Source organism: Corythoichthys intestinalis, chromosome 21, assembly GCF_030265065.1.
Source record: "Corythoichthys intestinalis isolate RoL2023-P3 chromosome 21, ASM3026506v1, whole genome shotgun sequence".
In the NCBI taxonomy this organism is placed as follows: Eukaryota; Metazoa; Chordata; class Actinopteri; order Syngnathiformes; family Syngnathidae; genus Corythoichthys; species Corythoichthys intestinalis.
In genome coordinates this window covers 35223385-35242009 of record NC_080415.1, presented here as the reverse complement: position 1 = coordinate 35242009, position 18625 = coordinate 35223385, and the positions used below count along the sequence as shown (strand labels likewise).

The window sequence follows — 18625 nt, the reverse complement described above, 5'->3', positions numbered from 1 at the left end:
ACACGACCTTGGTACAACCCCAACATTAACACTATCCATTATTCACAGTCTTAAGATTGCTCAAGTGTTGAATAATGCATAAAACCATTCAATCTTGAGGAAATAATGTGTGTCAGCATTTGTTTCCAGATGTGGGCGCAGTCTGCAGCCCACTCATGTATGATAACTCACACATGGAAAAGCCGCAGGAGGAAACAGGAGCCAGCTGAGGGGATCAAATGTGGTCAGACCCCATATATCCTAGCACTGTTAAGCATTCTTGTCAATTGAACATTTGAACACACCACGAAATACAATCGGACAACTATCAAAGGGTAAAATGGGGTGACGATTGACGGCTGGTTTCCTGTTTGAGTCAAAATGTGGCCCGTTGGTGGGAATGCAGCACGGTTTTTTGACTGCAGTGCAAACTACCAAAGTCCTATGCACACACATGCGCGTACACGCATTCAGAGAAAACTGTCTGAGTAATGAGCTCCTTTTGACTCTGTAATTATTTCAGTCTTCCATTCTGACACACATCTTTTAGGAGGGAACATCTGCTAATAGAATCAGATATGAAAGGTCCGTGTCACTTGGCTGGAAATCAATCAGTTAATCATTTTACATCCATTTCGAGATTGGATTTTCGTCATATTACGGCACTCCAAATTATTTGGGGGGAGCTTTTCTCAACATGAGTCTTTCAATATTTAGTGCGTTGTTGTACGTCTGCAGCAGTATTGTGTCTGTACAACTTAGTTTGTTCATTTTGGGGGGGGGGTTGTAAAATGGGAGCTAATATGTACCATTTTAACTTGGGAAAAGTACAGAAATGCATCTTAACCCCTTCTTGCCAAATTTATCACATTTGATACACTTAGAATTTCATGATATAGACTAATTCAGAATTTTGAAATATCTTTCCTCAAAAAAAAAAAAAATAATAATAATGGATGCAAGTCAACTCATGCTTCTGCAGGATCAGTTTTTTTTTTTAAATATATTTTTTTACAAATTTGAAGGTTTCATTAAGACTTTATTTTTCAAATTTGGCGATTCTCTGACAATTGCTTCATATTGCAGGCATTAAGGGGTTAAGAGCGTGCAATAACTGGATGATTTTTATTTTATTTATTTATTTATTTTATTTAAGGCTTTTTGGTGCTGCTGAACTACAGAGACATTGCCCTATTATATAGTATATTTTTATGACTAATGAGGTGCTGTGTGTGTATATGTGTGTTTTTTTTGCTTTGTAAGTATGTTTTTGTTTTTTGTTTTTTTTGTATTTTCTGGGGTACTGTTCCCTTGCAAGTTTGATTCTGTTGCTAAGAAATTTATGTTAAAATTAACTGAAAAACAATCCCCCAAAAATTTTTAAATTTAAAAAAAAAAAAAAAAAAAAATCATTTGACCCTTATATGCCTGCAACATGGAGTAATTGTCCCAAAATTTGAAAAAGGAGGTCTTGACGGATTTTTTTTTTTCAAATTTGTAAAAATAAATAATAATAATAATAATAAATAAGCGCGCTAATATCTATAACCTTTGCAAAATCCTAATATTTCCTTTCTCATTAAACCTGCAGATGCATGTGTTGACTTCCATCCATCAATTATTTTGCGGAAGAAATTTCAAAATCATTAAATTCTAAGCATATCAAATGTGATACATATGCCTATAAAGGGTTAAATACCCCCGTTCAAACTTAACCTAGTGGTGAAAATGTGTGTGACCACCTGCATTATATGTAAATTGATAGAGTTTGTGTTAATGAATAAATTATGAAGAATTGTGATTTTATTTGTTTTGGTGATCCTAAATAGTTAAAGCTTTCAATATTGTTAACGGTGTGATGGAATGCAGTTATACACTACTGCAGACAACTAAACGTGAATATTAAATTTGTAGCTTCATTAATATTGTGCAAAGGATCATACTGTTTCATGTGACACTTTAGTATCCCTTACCTGTGTATATTCATCTCTTGTGGTGGTTCTGTGGCTTTATCATAAGCAACTTTGGCCGACACTCCCATTACTATGATGAAGGCTATGATCCCACAGGTGATATAGACCGCCGTATTGGTCTGGTCCATACCGTCAAAAGTCACCCCCGTCGGTACCGGGGACGGGGCAGCCGTCTCCACCCACTGCGGGGATTGGTAGTTCTTGCACGCTTTTTGATCCAGTCTGTCTTTCTTATACTCGCAGCAAAAGCGCAAGTAGCACGTCCCGCAACAATAGCGGTGAGCCGTGTTGTTACATTCGAACATTTTGTCATATTGCCCGCTGACGTCGTAATAACCCAGGCAGGTGTCGTGGTTGCTGGCCGGCGCTGGCTGCGGCGTCTTCGGCAGCGTTACGACCGTCGGCGCGGCTGTGGCTTTGGGAGCCTTCCTGGTCGTCTGCTTGGGTTTTTTACCCCCCGTGGCTGCACTCAGCACGCTCAACGGATCCAGATAAATCAGAAGTAACAGGAGGTGTCTTATCCCCATGGTGCGCGGCGTAAAAGTCTTAGAATTTTGCAACTCTGAACAAGCGTCGGTCCTATGGAAGTTTTGCCTTTGAGTCTTCTATTCGCTCAGTCCCGTGCGCAGCCTTCATGCTGAATGTAACTCTGGATATTTTGCCATTAAGGGCACATCGCAGCTGTCATTGCTCGAGAACCGAACTAAAGCCCGCAGCGCCCCATGATGCGAGGGCGCATATCCAGAGCGGGAGTCACGCTTCTGGAAGACGGAGCTTCACGTTCGCTGTCCAGGGTGCTGACGACTGATGCTCAGGTCCGTTCTGCTCAAGTCAATGTTAGACTGGAAACATAAGTAGAGCTCATTTGGTATGATCACTACGTCAGCGGAACGTCATGCAATAATTAAAATATTAAGCATCCGACTAACTCTAAGCTCTCTTCCAGTCAATCGCATTGTATATTCTCAATCATTTATGTTAATTTAGTTAAATCATTTATTTTTTTATTTTTTTACTACATATGAACGGTGGGTGTGGAAAATCAGCCTACCTCTGCTAAAAAGACCCGCTGGGAGTCCTCTCACTGTATGGGTCCGTTAAAATACAGCGGACCAGCAGAGCTGTGGAAAAGACTGCCTCTTCTCTCTCTCTCTCTTGTCCTCCCTACAATACTCTCTTACATCACTGTGCTGGCGTCAGAACTCAGTCAAGTATCGGCAAATTGCATGCAGCCACCATAAGCGGGTTTTAAGGGGGGCCCAGGGTGGTTGAAAAGTGTCATAGCATGTAATTGACTTTCCTATATATATGGCGGAAAACACAGGCATGACTGAAAAAGCAGTTTCTGCCCTTGCACCCCTCTTTAAAAAAAACTGCAGTAATCAAGCCAAATCACTGTTGTATTGATAGAACAATATGGCTGTATGCTGCCATAGCAGATTCATGGCGCATTAAGCCCCCGAACTATTTTTAATTTGTCCGTTTTACCCTGGAAACCCCCGTTTACAGACGTCGCGCAACCGCTTTTGTTTCAACCTAGCCATAAAAAGAAGGTAAGTAATCGTATTTATTATTCGAAATGTCTGTCATTTTTAGCTTAGAATCATTAATTGATGTCTAATATTTAGTTTAAAAAAAAACACACACAACTTTAAAAAATTATTCACTCGCATATTTTATACTTTTAAACAAATTACGTCACAATGAAAAAATTGGCGTCTGTAAAAAAGTCACGGATCTCTACCTCATAATTATCACTTGATTGTATTTTTTTTTCATTTGCGTTGTATTTTCCCCAATATTTTAGATGATAAATATTTGATCCAAACAAAGAAAAATTGAAAAATAACATTTAAAAGGGTAAATATATGAAAAAGAACAGCTCGACCACTCCTTGTTGTCTGCGATTTCTGCATTGCGACTCGTGTTATATTACCATGTTTCACCCATAAAATCCCCCCAAAATCTGGCTGTGGCCATTCACAGCTGTGTCTTCACACTGCGGGATACATGCTACATGGAGTTTTTGAGCGAAACAAGGTAAGTATGCGATAATATCTTGTTAAAGTCGTGGCGTCTGTAATTCTGCTCTCGCATGCTCTCGCCTCCAGATAGGGTTTTGCTGTTTAAAAATTTTATTATTTTTTTCAATGCCCTCCTGTTCTAAATTTTTCTTCCCCCAGAAAATTGAGATTTTAAGCTTTCCAAGGATGTATCACACATGCATATCGGACAATTTTAAAATTTGGCCAAATTGGGGATCTCAGAGCGGAACTTGTAGTCACCTGAGCGTTTTCCGCCATATATAAAAGTTGTGAAGGAATAAAACTGCAACAAAAATGAATGAAATGAACAAAAATTATATTTATATAATGGGTCAAAATTATTTTTCGAACAGATCAAGTGACTACCAACTTAGATGGTCATTTGCTTTGCATATAATTTTCAACAAAAAAAATTAGGGAAGTCAATTTTATTTTTCAAATGATTTTTTTCTTTGATTGAATTTTTTTTTTTTTTTTGAGGAATAATGATTTAGACACAAATGTCCTACCCATAATATGGCCCAAACACAAAAAGGATTGCTTCAATCAAAGAAAACTTTTTCGATGAAAAATTAAGTGTTCAAATGCAAATTTTTCAATCTCAAATATTTTGTCGTATTCAAAAACTTTGTCCATGATTGAATTTTTTTTTTAAATTAAAGTGATATTTCTTTTTGAAAATATATACTTTCTGAAGCAACTTATTTTTTGATTGAAGAATAAAGACAAAAATGTCCTAGCCAAAATGTGGCCGAAACACAAATCAACTCTACTTCAATCAAAAAAGTTGCTTCAATCAAACAAAAAAAAAAAGAAAAATAGCTTTTACATGCATTTTTTTTTTTTGTTTCAAATTTATTTTTGCATCTAAACACATTGTTTTTTTTTTTTTTTTGTTTGGTTTTTTTTTTTTTGATTGAAGCGAGTTTTATTTTTTGGGGGTTGAAAATATATACTTTGATTGAAGCAACTTTTTTTTTATTGAAGCAAATTTTTTTTTTTTTTTGATTGAACAATAGACACAAATCTATCTCCATATGGCTCCACCCAGGGGATACAATTTTTGACTGGGGTAACTACAATGGCACGACACCGGCGGGCGTACCATATTCAATGGATGATGAAAATTGGCGAAAATTATTGCCTAAGCAGCCTGATTTAGAATTCCCCAAGAATGATGGGAAACAAAAAACACTCATTGTCAACTTATTATTATAAATGTTCTTGTAAGTTAATTTTATTGCTGATACCGCGTTTCGGGGTCATCAACATGTTGTGCTCCCCCTGCCCCAAAAGTCAAACTCCACCTATGACAGCCACCCACAACCCCACCATTCTGCAGTAATGCACCGCCGTCCATTCTTGTGAGCCGTCTCATTTACATTGACGCTTTAAAATTAAATGGGTATTGGACACGGTGGCTGACTGTCCATTGCAAGCCTACTTTGCATGGAACAACACGCGTGGCTATTTTCGCTACCTTTTTTTTTAGGATGGCAGACACCATTGTCACTCTGCCCCATGCCTCTATACATGCATCATTTGCGGGAGGAATCTATAATTGACTATGCTCTTTATGTCTGGTCTGCAGCCAAGTCACAGCAACCGTGGTATTATGTTGAAATGATGGGGCAATACTGAGGTGAATTTCAGTAGTGCTGCATTGAAAACGCTGCGTTCATCTTTAGTGACAACATACACAGAAGAGCCACAGCAATACGGTTTTCTATTGTGTATCGTAAGCTTGCAGGGGCGGATTTAGGGAAATATTGATGGGGTGGCGAGAGGGGGGGGCAATAAGTTTTGGACGGTAGCAAATATTTAATGATGGCAGTGTTGTTTTTGGCAGCCCTTTTTCTTCTTAGCCTTTTTTGGACGATAATACATATGTATTAGTTTTAGTCATATTTGAGTCATCACAAAATGTTTGTCTTCGCCTAATTTTTGTTGACGAAAACCCACGACTATTTTCGATTGTTACATTCCTAATGTCAACATATGGGAGATGTGTGCACATACAGTGGGGCAAATAAGTATTTAGTTAACACCAATTCTGCAGGTTCTCCTACTTGAAAAGATTAGAGAGGCCTGTAATTGTCAACATTAGTAAACCTCAACCCTGAGAGACAGAATGTGGAAAAAAAAACATAAAATCACATTGTTTGATTTTTAAAGAATTTATTTCCAAATTAGAGTGGAAAATAAGTATTTGGTCATCTACAAACAAGCAAGATTTCTGGCTGTCAAAGGTGTCTAACTTCTTCTAACGAGGTCTAACGAGGCTCCACTCGTTACCTGTATTAATGGCACCTGTTTTAACTCTGTATAAAAGACACCTGTCCACAAGCTCAGTCAGTCACACTCCAAACTCCACTATGGCCAAGACCAAAGAGCTATCGAAAGACACCAGAAACAAAATTGTAGGCCTGCACCAGGCTGGGAAGACTGACTCTGCAATAGGTAAAATGCTTGGTGTAAAGAAATCAACTGTGGGAGCAATTATTAGAAAATGGAAGACATACAAGACCACTGATAATCTCCCTCGATCTGGGGCTCCATGCAAAATCTCACCCCGTGGCGTCAAAATGATAACAAGAACGGTGAGGAAAAATCCCACAACCACAAGGGGGGACCTAGTGAATGACCTACAGAGAGCTGGGACCACAGTAACAAAGGCTATTATCAGTAACACAACGCGCCGCCAGGGACTCAAATCCTGCACTGCCAGAAGTGTCCCCCTGCTGAAGAAAGTACACGTCCAGATCAGTCGTCCTGGTCCCTTTGCAGAAAAACAGCCCCAAAGCATGATGTTTCCACCTACATGCTTCACAGTGGGTATGGTGTTCTTCGGATGCAATTCAGCATTCTTTCTCCTCCAAACATGAGAACCTGTGTTTCTACCAGAAAGTTCTATTTTGGTTTCATCTGACCGTAACACGTTCTCCCAGTCTTCTTCTGGATCATCCAAATGCTCTCTAGCGAACCGAAGACAGGCCTGGACGTGTACTGGCTTTAGCAGGGGGACACGTCTGGCAGTGCAGGATTTGAGTCCCTGGCGACGCATTGTGTTACTGATAGTAGCCTTTGTTACTGCGGTCCCAGCTCTCTGTAGGTCAGGGGTGTCCAAACTTTTTGCAAAGGGGGCCAGATTTGGTGTGGTAAAATTGTGGGGGGCCGACCTTGGCTGACGTCCTGTACGTAGAGCAAAATATTTAAGCACATTTTAGTAAGCCATTCCGTGTGTCACATTTGCTTTATTATTTTTTTAATAATTTCAACAATCTCGCAACTAGCCTTTGTAGCGTACTCTTTTGACTTTCAGGCTCTTGTGAAATACTGCAGCTGTAAAATTAAACTAGCTTCAAGTTTCTTCAATTTCTCGCTACGTATCTTCCCTGTAATCTTGTCGTACATGTCAGCGTGTCTGGTTTGGTAATATCGCCTCATATTGAACTGTTTAAAAACAGCGACTGTCTTTTTGCAAATTAGGCAGACACAGTTGTTGCGTATTTGAGTGAAGAAATAGTTCAATTTCCACCTATCCTTGAAGCGTCGGCCGTCGCAGTCAACTTTCTTTTTTTTGTTGATTGTTACCATTTTAGAAAATTGGGAGCACAGGGTCACATAGGGTAATGTTGCTTAGAGTGCTGCTGCCTTTTAGGGGGTAAATGAGGAGCAGCATTTGGTGTGTAAGCTACTTCATATGCTGGTAGCAGTACAGCTGACCAATTTATTAAGTCTGTGTGCGGGCCAGACGTTATTGATTTTATGACAGAGGCTGGGGGCCGGATGAAATTTGACCAAGGGCCTCATTTGGCCCCCGGGCCGGACTTTGGACATGTCTGCTGTAGGTCATTCACTATGTCCCCCCGTGTGGTTCTGGGATTTTTGCTCACCCTTGTTGTTATCATTTTGACGCCACGGGGTGAGATCTTGCATGGAGCCCCAGATCGAGGGAGATTATCGGTGGTCTTGTATGTCTTCCATTTTCTAATAATTGCTCCCACAGTTGATTTCTTTACACCAACCGTTTTACCTATTGCAGATTCAGTCTTCCCAGCCTGGTGCAGGTCTACAATTTTGTCTCTGGTGTCCTTCGACAGCTCTTTGGTCTTGGCCATAGTGGAGTTTGGAGTGTGACTGACTGAAGTTGTGGACAGGTGTCTTTTATACCGATAATGAGTTAAAACAGGTGCCATTAATACAGGTAACGAGTGGAGCCTCGTTAGACCTCGTTACAAGAAGTTAGACCTCTTTGATAGCCAGAAATCTTGCTTGTTTGTAGGTGACCAAATACTTATTTTCCACTCTAATTTGGAAATAAATTCTTTAAAATTCAAACTATGTGATTTTCTGTTTTTTCCCACATTCTGTCTCTCATGGTTGAGGTTATAAATACTTATTTGCCCCACTGTATAAAAACCTATAAATGTTTGTGTGGTTTTAGTTAAAGCAGAGACTGTTTTTTCATCTGTGTGATTTTGACATAGATCAGATCACATTTGATGGTGATTTTATGCAGAACTGTGACAAATTCCAAAAGGTTTAGATACTTTTTCATACCACTGTAAGGATAAAATACACGGAACAATAATTTTAATCACTTTTTGGAAAAGCCATTTTAAAAACGAAAAGCAGCATTAATATTTAACATCCTCTCAACATCTCATTTTCTCTCACTTCAGAAACGAAGGATTCGCCAATTGCCATGCTATGTGCTAAAAACAGCAACAGGGGCACTTCAGGGGCCCCTGTGGTCCCACCCCTAAAACCGCCACTGTCAGAAGCCAAGTAGTCCATATAGAACAAGTGACATCTGCGCTGTTTTGTTTTGTGCGTAAGAGAGCGTAAAAAGCAAAATGTGCCCCTGACAAACAAACAACCCAACAAATAGAAAAGGCCACATCATTTCATGGCAGATGAAATAATTAAGCTTCTGCAAGGGACTGCAACACGAGTAGAGGAGTATAGTGCACCCTACTTGTAATCAACACGTTGAGACAGCATCACACTAAGGGTGTCTTGCTGTCAGCAGCTAGTACCTGAAAGGTGTGGAAGATACAGGGTCAGAGTGGTATCTTCAATTGCGCTTCTCCACCTTGTTACAGAAAACATGCAACGTGATAGGAATAACAATATTTTTTTATTTGCAATAGCTCTGGCAGGCAGGGTGTGGTAGTCATACAAGCTATGATTCTAGGCAAGTATTAGAGAGAAGGGTCAGAGTGAAACAAATGTTTTTTTTTAAATGCTTAAATAATTGAATTACTGAAAGATCTATTTTGAAAAAAATAATTTTATTTCAATTTGTTTTTTAATTGCCCATCGCAAAATACATGCGGTCAACATTGATACTACAATTGGATGTCAATAGGGGCAAATGAGTAAATCCGTTTCATGTCATTTCAAATCCCTATAAATTTATGATGATTTTTATGGTCAATGCTATCAAATGTTTTAGCTAGATTATTGACAAGGGCAGCGATGAATGTGTTATTTAAAAAGTATGACAAAAAGTAGAGATGTCCCGATCGATCGGGTCCGATCACATCATTTTCAAAGTATCGGAATCGGCAAAAAATAATAATAAAATAAATAAAATAATTTTAAAAAATTTAATTAAATCGTTTTCTAATTGTATTTGTTACAGACATAATATGTTACACTCATCCAGAGTCTTTATTTTAGGCTTAAGGTAGGGTTATCAAATTTATCCCGATAATGGCGGTAATTAATTTTTTAAAAACTGTATCACGTTAAAATATTTAATGCAATTTATGCATGCGCTGCATGACCCACTCACGCATTGTCGCGCTCAATCTGTAATGGCGCCGTTTTTCCTATATAGCGAGATAAAAGACAGCGTAAAATGTTTAGAGTGAATTTTGGCAGCCTTTGGAACCTTTTTTAATTGGCTAAAGCCTTACAATTCCTCTCCCTGCGATTAGAAATATCATGAGAAGCAATGTGGGGAAGTAAGGTAGCAATTGATCTTTTTCTTAACACCTTATGTTATTTCCCAACGCAGAGAAGATATATCAATTGGTAGCACTACACACAGTCATGGTTCCACTTCCCATCATGCATTTGGGTTGAATGGCTGCAGTATCTGAAAGCTCAACAAATACGCAAGATGGCAATATTTAGTCACAATATACAAAGTCACAAGTCTTTCTATCCGTGGATCCCTCTCACAGAAAGAATGTTAATAATGTAAATGCCATCTTGAGGATTTATTGTCACAATAAACAAATACAGTACTTATGTACTGTATGTTAAATGTATATATTCGTCTGAGTTTTGTTCATTTTTTTCTTAATGCATTGCCAAAATGTATATGATCGGGAAAAATTATCGCAAATGATTGGAATTGAATCGGGAGGGAAAAAAAGTAATCGGATCGGGAAATATCGGGATCGGCAGATACTCAAACTAAAACGATCGGGATCGGATTGGGAGCAAAAAAACATGATCGGAACAACCCTAACAGAAACTGCATCGAAATCCTGCAGCCTGAAATGAAACCTATGTTGGTGAGGCCGTCAAAGCTGATTTTACGTAAATATGTCGAAGTACAATGCTAGTCTATTCGTAAATGTAGCAAGCCTTATATTTATTGGTGCTAAAATTAGGGTGCGCGTTATAAACGGGTACAATAATTTTCCCCAAATTTTACAAGTAAATTTGGGGTGCCCATTATACACGAGTGCGCCTTATATTCGGGAAATTACGGTATCGCAACCCCCCCAAAAAACACGATAGATTTTTCCAATATCGTTCAGGCCTAACTAACATTTCTTCATTGAAGGGAAAGCAAATAAGAGCAATATAGATAATAATAATGGAGCTATTTTCTCACTGCTTGTTTGGCTAACTACCGTAATTTCCCGAATATAAGGCGCACCCGTGTATAATGCGCACCCCAAATTTACTTGTAAAATTTGGGGAAAATTATTGTACCCGTTTATAACGCGCACCCTAATTTTAGCACCAATAAATAGAAGAATACAAGAAAACAGAGCTCGTGTACAGATACAGAGATGTCATTTTACTGACTGGTGAAACACAGCACAAGCATAGCACATTGGTAGTTCAAAACATTACCGTAAACTGACAATATTTACGGTAATAATATGATTTGACAACTTCTCCAACTTACCAGAATCTAGGAGAAAACAAAACGGATGTGACTTTTCTTTTAAAGGCTGCTGTATAACTTGCTCGTTTCCTCATGATGAATAAATGTTTCTTCCATGGATTGATACGGTAAAACTACTGAACTATTGTTATTTGGGTTTGAGTTTCCCGAGGGACCGATATAGTTGACGGACACAGGAAGTGTGTGTCCTTACATTTGTTATGCTCCCAATTGTGGAGCTGCAATAAACGTCGACTCAAATGAGTTCAAGAAACTAAATTCTGTGCTTTATGAAGAGTGAAAAAAGCAGAATTTAACACAGACGAAATCATTCGGCCGATTAGTGTGAAGTATTACCGAAACAAAATGGTGACGTCACGTACCGTAATGGTCGGCAACGGGTCGCCGCATACGTTTCTTCAACACAACGTGGCCGTGTCAATGAAAAAAAATCGGTTTATATATATATATATGTAATACATATATATTTCTGTCTCCATCCATGTACCCGTTTATAATGCGCACCATGAGTTTACAAGTTGATTTTGGGGAAAAAAAGTGTGCGTTATATTCGGGAAATTACGGTAATGCAATGTTGTTTACTCGCCATGTTGACCTAATTGGTTCAAACTGTATTAACAAAGAATCAATTTGATTGCCCTTTATTTCTAAACATTTTTCTGATACTGTCTAAACAGGGCTTCTCTTAAGAAGCCATTTTTTGCTGTTGTATGCTCTATCAAGTGATTATCAACAGGATTTTAGAAAGATATGACAAGAGCATCTTTACTGAACCACAAATATGTTTTCCTGCTCGGAGCAGTTTGACCACTTTAAAACATTACATAATCACTGTGTGCATAGTCTAGACTCACCGTTGAGTCATTTTTGCCTAAAGGTAATTGCGGTCGTTGTGTCTGTTATCGAGGAAATATGTATCAGTACAAAATCTGCAATATTTTTGAAATGTGTCAAAATAGTGGTTGTGGATTGTGGATGGTTGGATAGATCATCTTCCTAAGGCTTTTATATGCCACGGACTTTCCTTGTCGAGCTCAAACAAAATGGCATTGTTTTTTACACACTCATTTTTGTATTATATCCAATATCCAGCCTGAGTCATATCGGTGTGAATGCAGTTTGTCATAAACCAAACAGTTTGTAAATCCGTCAAGAATTCAAGCAAGGTAAAAGCATTTTAGTGGAGAAAATCACTCACCTTATGTCCCCTTCACTAGAAGACGTCAGAGAAGTCCCTCGGCGCAAGATACCCGCCAGTTACTTACGCTGCCGATTCCGCCTTTCGACATCTAGCTTTATATACACGTATGTGATATCTGTAGTCCTCACTACTCCTCTGTTATTCATAGGTGGGTCACGAATAAAACTTAGTGGTAGGTACAGTGCCTTGCAAAAGTATTCGGCCCCCTTGAACCTTGCAACCTTTCGCCACATTTCAGGCTTCAAACATAAAGATATAAAATTTTAATTTTTTGTTAAGAATCAACAACATGTGGGACACAATTGTGAAGTGGAACAAAATTTATTGGATAATTTAAACTTTTTTAACAAATAAAAAACTGAAAAGTGGGGCGTGCAATATTATTCGGCCCCCTTGCGTTAATACTTTGTAGCGCCACCTTTTGCTCCAATTACAGCTGCAAGTCGCTTGGGGTATGTTTCTATCAGTTTTGCACATCGAGAGACTGACATTCTTACCCATTCTTCCTTGCAAAACAGCTCGAGCTCAGTGAGGGTGGATGGAGAGTGTTTGTGAACAGCAGTCTTCAGCTCTTTCCACAGATTCTCGATTGGATTCAGGTCTGGACTTTGACTTGGCCATTCTAACACCTGGATACGTTTATTTTTGAACCATTCCATTGTAGATTTGGCTTTATGTTTTGGATCATTGTCCTGTTGGAAGATAAATCTCCGTCCCAGTCTCAGGTCTTGTGCAGATACCAACAGGTTTTCTTCCAGAATGATCCTGTATTTGGCTGCATCCATCTTCCCGTCAATTTTAACCATCTTCCCTGTCCTTGCTGAAGAAAAGCAGGCCCAAACCATGATGCTGCCACCACCATGTTTGACAGTGGGGATGGTGTGTTCAGGGTGATGAGCTGTGTTGCTTTTACGCCAAACATATCGTTTTGCATTGTGGCCAAAAAGTTCAATTATGGTTTCATCTGACCAGAGCACCTTCTTCCACGTTTGGTGTGTCTCCCAGGTGGCTTGTGGCAAACTTCAAACGAGTCTTTTTATGGATATCTTTGAGAAACGGCTTTCTTCTTGCCACTCTTCCATAAAGGCCAGATTTGTGCAGTGTACGACTGATTGTTGTCCTATGGACAGACTCTCCCACCTCAGCTGTAGATCTCTGCTGTTCATCCAGAGTGATCATGGGCCTCTTGGCTGCATCTCTGATCAGTTTTCTCCTTGTTTGAGAAGAACATTTGGAAGGACGGCCGGATCTTGGTAGATTTGCAGTGGTCTGATGCTCCTTCAATTTCAATATGATGGCTTGCACAGTGCTCCTTGAGATGTTTAAAGCTTGGGAAATCTTTTTGTATCCAAATCCGGCTTTAAACTTCTCCACAACAGTATCTCGGACCTGCCTGGTATGTTCCTTGGTTTTCATAATGCTCTCTGCACTTTAAACAGAACCCTGAGACTATCACAGAGCAGGTGCATTTATACGTAGACTTGATTACACACAGGTGGATTCTATTTATCATCATCGGTCATTTAGGACAACATTGGATCATTCAGAGATCCTCACTGAACTTCTGGAGTGAGTTTGTTGCACTGAAAGTAAAGGGGCTGGATAATATTGCACGCCCCACTTTTCAGTTTTTTATTTGTTAAAAAAGTTTAAATTATCCAATAAATGTTGTTCCACCTCACGATTGTGTCCCACTTGTTGTTGATTCTTGACAAAAAAATTAAATTTCATATCTTTATGTTTGAAGCCTGAAATGTGGCGAAAGGTTGCAAGATTCAAGGGGGGCACTGTATATTGTTGGTATGTCTCGAACACCTATTTCTATTTTTTTGTCAAAGGGTTGATTAATTACATTAATTAATTGCAGAATTAAGGCGGCACGGTGGCTTAGTGGTTAGCACATCTGCCTCACAGTTCTGAGATCAAGGGTTCAATCCCGGGTTTCGGCCTTCCTGTGTGGAGTTTGCATGTTCTCCCCGTGCCTGCGTGGGTTTCCTCCGGGAACTCCGGTTTCCTCCCACGTAGGCTGATTGAACACTCTAAATTGTCCGTAGGTGTGAGTGGGTGCGTGAATGGTTGTATGTCTCCTTGTGCCCTGCGATTGGCTGGCAACCGGTTCAGGGTGTCCCCTGCCTACTGCCCGTAGTTGGCTGGGATAGGCTCCAGCACCTCCGCGACCCTCGTGAGGAAAAGCGGCATGGAAAATGAATGAATGAATTGCAGAATTACTGTAGCCACTATAGGAAGCCGGACGGTCCTACTCCATTTTGAACTTGACTCTCATAATCTGCTAAATTTGCTGGCCAAAGTGGGAAATTCTGGAATTAGTCAAACATATTCACACGGCTAATGCGTCCTCTAGTGAATTAATAACTATAGTGGATGTTTAGAAAAATCACGTCAGAATTATTGTTGCCTGTAGATTCCAAGGTAGCCACTATAGGAAATCGTGCGGTTGAAGTCAATTTTGAGCTTGTTTGACTCTAGTAATCTGCAAAATTGGTTGCCAAAGTGGGAAATTCTGGTTTCTGCCGAAGATATTCACACGGCTAATGTGTCCCCTAGTGAATTGATAACTAAAGTCGATGTCAGAATTGTTGTTGCCTGTAGATTCCAAGGTAGCAACTATAGGGAACCGGACGGTCATAGTCCATTCTGAGCTTGTTTGACTCTAGTCATCTGCAAAATTGTTCGCCAATGTGGGAAATTCTGGTTTCTGTCGAACACATTCACACGACTAATGTGTCTTTTAGGGCGTTGATAACTATAGTGGATGTTTGAAAACATGTCAAAAGTATTATTGCCTATAGATTCCAAGGTAGCCGGTAGGTAGGTACTTTGAAAATGACGTGATCGTCATCTTTACTAATAAGTTTTTTAGTCAATTGAGGACGATAGTGGATGTTGTAAAATGTCAACGTCTGTAAATACTGTTTGTGGCGATATCATTTTTTTACCCAAAAATAAAAAAAATGTCATGTGTGCTCTTCTTGCCTCTGGTAAATGACATACAGTATGTGTTGTCTGGGCTAATGTCAGGGAAAAACTACCAGTACAATTTTTCACTGTGAACTATGAAATGGGCTAATGATACTTTTACAGCACATTTTCCCCTCCTGCTCATGGAGGCTACATGGCTGCTGTTACGCAATCATTTGACTTTGTTTGACAGTCAAATCTCAAACCCATCTAACATTTAAGGCTCTGGTACATTGTTGATGTCACCCTGGCGTCCCCCTGCAGAGCAAATACTATTGTAAGGAGGATAGTCAGTTCTCATTATAAAAGGGATTTCGAAATCTCCCTGACAGGAACAGTCGAGCAAAAATAGTTTGCATAAGCATCTTTTTTTTTTTTTTTCTTTTCCCACCCGCAGGATGATTGCAGCCATTTTGGGTATTTTGGTCCTAGTTCAAAGTCAAATATTCTCATATTAAACTTGACTGAATGCCTAATACTGAACACCTTGAGGATGATAGACTAATTTTGAAAAGGGATTTGACCATCAGGAGAGAATATCAAAAATACTTTTTGATTTCAGATGGGGTTTTTTTGTTTTTGTTTTTTGTTTTTTTTAACACCTTGAGAAAAAAACAGAACATCCAAAAATCCATTTGCTTAATACAGGTTTTACATGCTGAGTAACATGCTGAGCAGCTAAAAAGAGCGTAATGATATTTGTGTCTGAGTCTCATACCAACAACGATGCTGATTGGGAAGCTCAGAAGCAGTTGCTTGGTAACCATGTTTTACGGTGCTCTCCATACTCGTAATAAAAAATTTAAACTCATGACAGAACTATTCTTCGGAGTTCCTCCATGATATATGTATACTGTATTTGCTTGGGGACATCTGGATCAGGGCTGGAGGGAAAAAAAAAACATCAAACTACAGCACACATACGGCTGAAAAATATATATAAATACACTGTAACGGATGTGACTGCTTCTCAACAATTTATGAGGAAGTTACTGGATCTACAAGAAAAAAGTACTCAAACGTCCACTTAAAATGGTGAGGCAGATGGATTTTTTTTTCTTTCGCCAGAATTGTCCACATCAGAGTTCAGCCTGAAACCTACTGGGATGATGTGCAATAAATGTTTGAGATGCAAGTCTGTCTGTTGAATCAAAATTACACATTGATGCATACTGGATGTTTTTTCCTCCCTATTTCATGTGTGCACCATCGTTGCTGCCAATATTATGTTGAATAATGTGTCACATTATTGAAAATGGGCTTCACTGGATCCTATTTTGTACACTGTCTACTTTAAAGGGACGTTTTAGACCTGTTTTTAGGCTACGTTTACTTGACAACCAATGGCGTAGGTTTGGTCTCAATATTGGTAGGGACGATATAACAGTATAACCTGCATGTACACTTTTTGCTGGGGACAGGACATTAATTAGACCAAATATATTTGGTGAACGGGGGTCAGGGCTACACTTCTCACCAATATGAACCGAATTAATTGATAGGCTAAATGATTAATGCAAAATAAATCTGTATTGACCTATACTAACTTTCACACTGCAAATTTATAACGTCTTAATCTGATATTTTTTTGTTAAATCTACTCAAATCATTTTCTCCCATCTTGTTTTGAGTGTCAAAGGCTAGTTAACCCTTTAACACCGAACGTGTCGGATGCCACACGTTTACGCATATCATCTTTGAAGCCTCGTAACGCTGTAATTACGTCACCCACGTGCCCCCTGGTTGCTCTCGTTTGAAAGTACGGAAGTTGACGTCCACACCAGTTTTTATTTGAAGTCAATCGACCAAGTAAAACGGGAGATAATGTCATTTGAGTTTTATAGTTTTATTGCACTCATAAATATGCATTAAAATGCTGCATGGACCATGTGTCTATCTTCATATTTCCATCATTTCTTGTCCTTTTTTCAAAACCGAAAGCAGCACAAAAGACTACATATCCCAAGAGCCGTTGTGATGTCAAGAAGGACGAACCTAATGTGAACATTTTTAACAAATTGACGAGCAAGGCGCCAATTAAGGGAAAGGAGACACGCGTAGCAAGCAACGGCCGGTTGGAGTGAGCTAGCGACTTTGAAACGGGCAGAATGAATCGAAAACTAAATTTAGCGCAAGCTAATGCATTATTTCATTAACTGAAGGAATAGGATGAGCTGTATTTGTCATTGTTTTCCTCGGATCAGTCGGCGTCTCGGCGAGTAGAAGTGACAGCAGCGCGCAAACGGCGGATGAGTAGGCTGTGTGACGTTGTATGTGACGCAGCTTAGTGACATGTTCAAAAACAAACTTTATTGAATGCGCAAAAAAAAAAAAAAAAACTTTATTGGGTCGCATGCCTAAAAAAAATTTGAATTGAACTGAACTACTTGTCAATATTTTTGAAAATACTTTTTTTTTCAATGTTTGTTATTTTTTCTTCACGATGAGTCTTTTCAATTTTTATATTGATGTTTGTTTGAGAAGCTTGATTGCATGTACATATATACCTTTGATAAAGTGATGGGTACAATACCTAACTTCACAAAGAGATATCCTCCAAACCCTTTTTGTGTTGGATAATATATATAATTTTTTTTCACACTATTTTGCACTGTATATAACCTGTTTTGACCATAGTATGTGTGAAGGCCCAAAACGCCTATGACCATAGCTGCTGTTTGTGTTGAATTGTCAAACATAAAACTATTCAATCTTATTTTTTCTATTGAATGTTTATCCTAGCAAGTTGAATAAATATTATCACGCTTCAAAACGGTTGGTCGAGCATGTTTGGTTGTCAGTGGGACTTCAACATTACAAATTTTGAAAAAAGATTTTGGGATTTTTTTTTTTTTGTCTTTTTGGGTCTAAAATGTGGATTAAAGTTGGTCAGTGAAGAAAACAACAGTTTGGACATGAAGTTCAAGGTATCCTGAAAAAAGGGACCCAACTTGGCCATTGTGAACAGTTTTTTCTTTGAAATATAAAGGCAACATCAAAGGCATGCAAATTCGGCCAAAATAAGCTTAGGTGTTAAAGGGTTAACAGATTAATGTGTCAGATTCTTCCACTTACAACAAAGAATCCCTACCTTTGCCATCTTCTCCGTCTAAACAATCCAACCCGTTCACTTCGCTCTACGACTATTCCTCCCCTCTCCGTCCCCCGTGTCCGCCTCTCCACCTTTGGTTCCAGAGCTTTTAGTCATTGCGCCCCCCAGCTCTGGAACTCCCTACCCCCTGATCTTCGCAGCATATCTACCCTATCACTTTCCAAATCTAGACTGAAA

At 39.1% G+C, this 18625-nt stretch overlaps 1 protein-coding gene and 1 long non-coding RNA gene across 7 annotated transcripts in view; one reads left to right on the top strand and one right to left on the bottom strand.

Moving 5' to 3' along the window:
• LOC130909220 (protein shisa-6) overlaps window positions 1-3095 on the bottom strand; it is a 155425-nt gene extending 152330 nt beyond the window's left edge. For 5 of the 6 annotated variants that reach the window (XM_057825425.1, XM_057825427.1, XM_057825428.1 and 2 more), the window contains exons 1-2: window positions 3004-3095; window positions 1953-2794 (exon numbers count right to left, since the gene is read on the bottom strand). In XM_057825425.1, the coding sequence (XP_057681408.1) occupies window positions 1953-2479 (527 nt within the window). In that variant the 5' untranslated portion in view covers window positions 2480-2794; window positions 3004-3095. Of the gene's footprint in view, window positions 1-1952; window positions 2916-3003 lie in introns of those variants that run through there. The other variant, XM_057825426.1, reaches the window with a different exon arrangement.
• LOC130909221 (uncharacterized) overlaps window positions 1-18625 on the top strand; it is a 295191-nt gene that overhangs the window by 159472 nt on the left and 117094 nt on the right. The window lies entirely within an intron of this gene.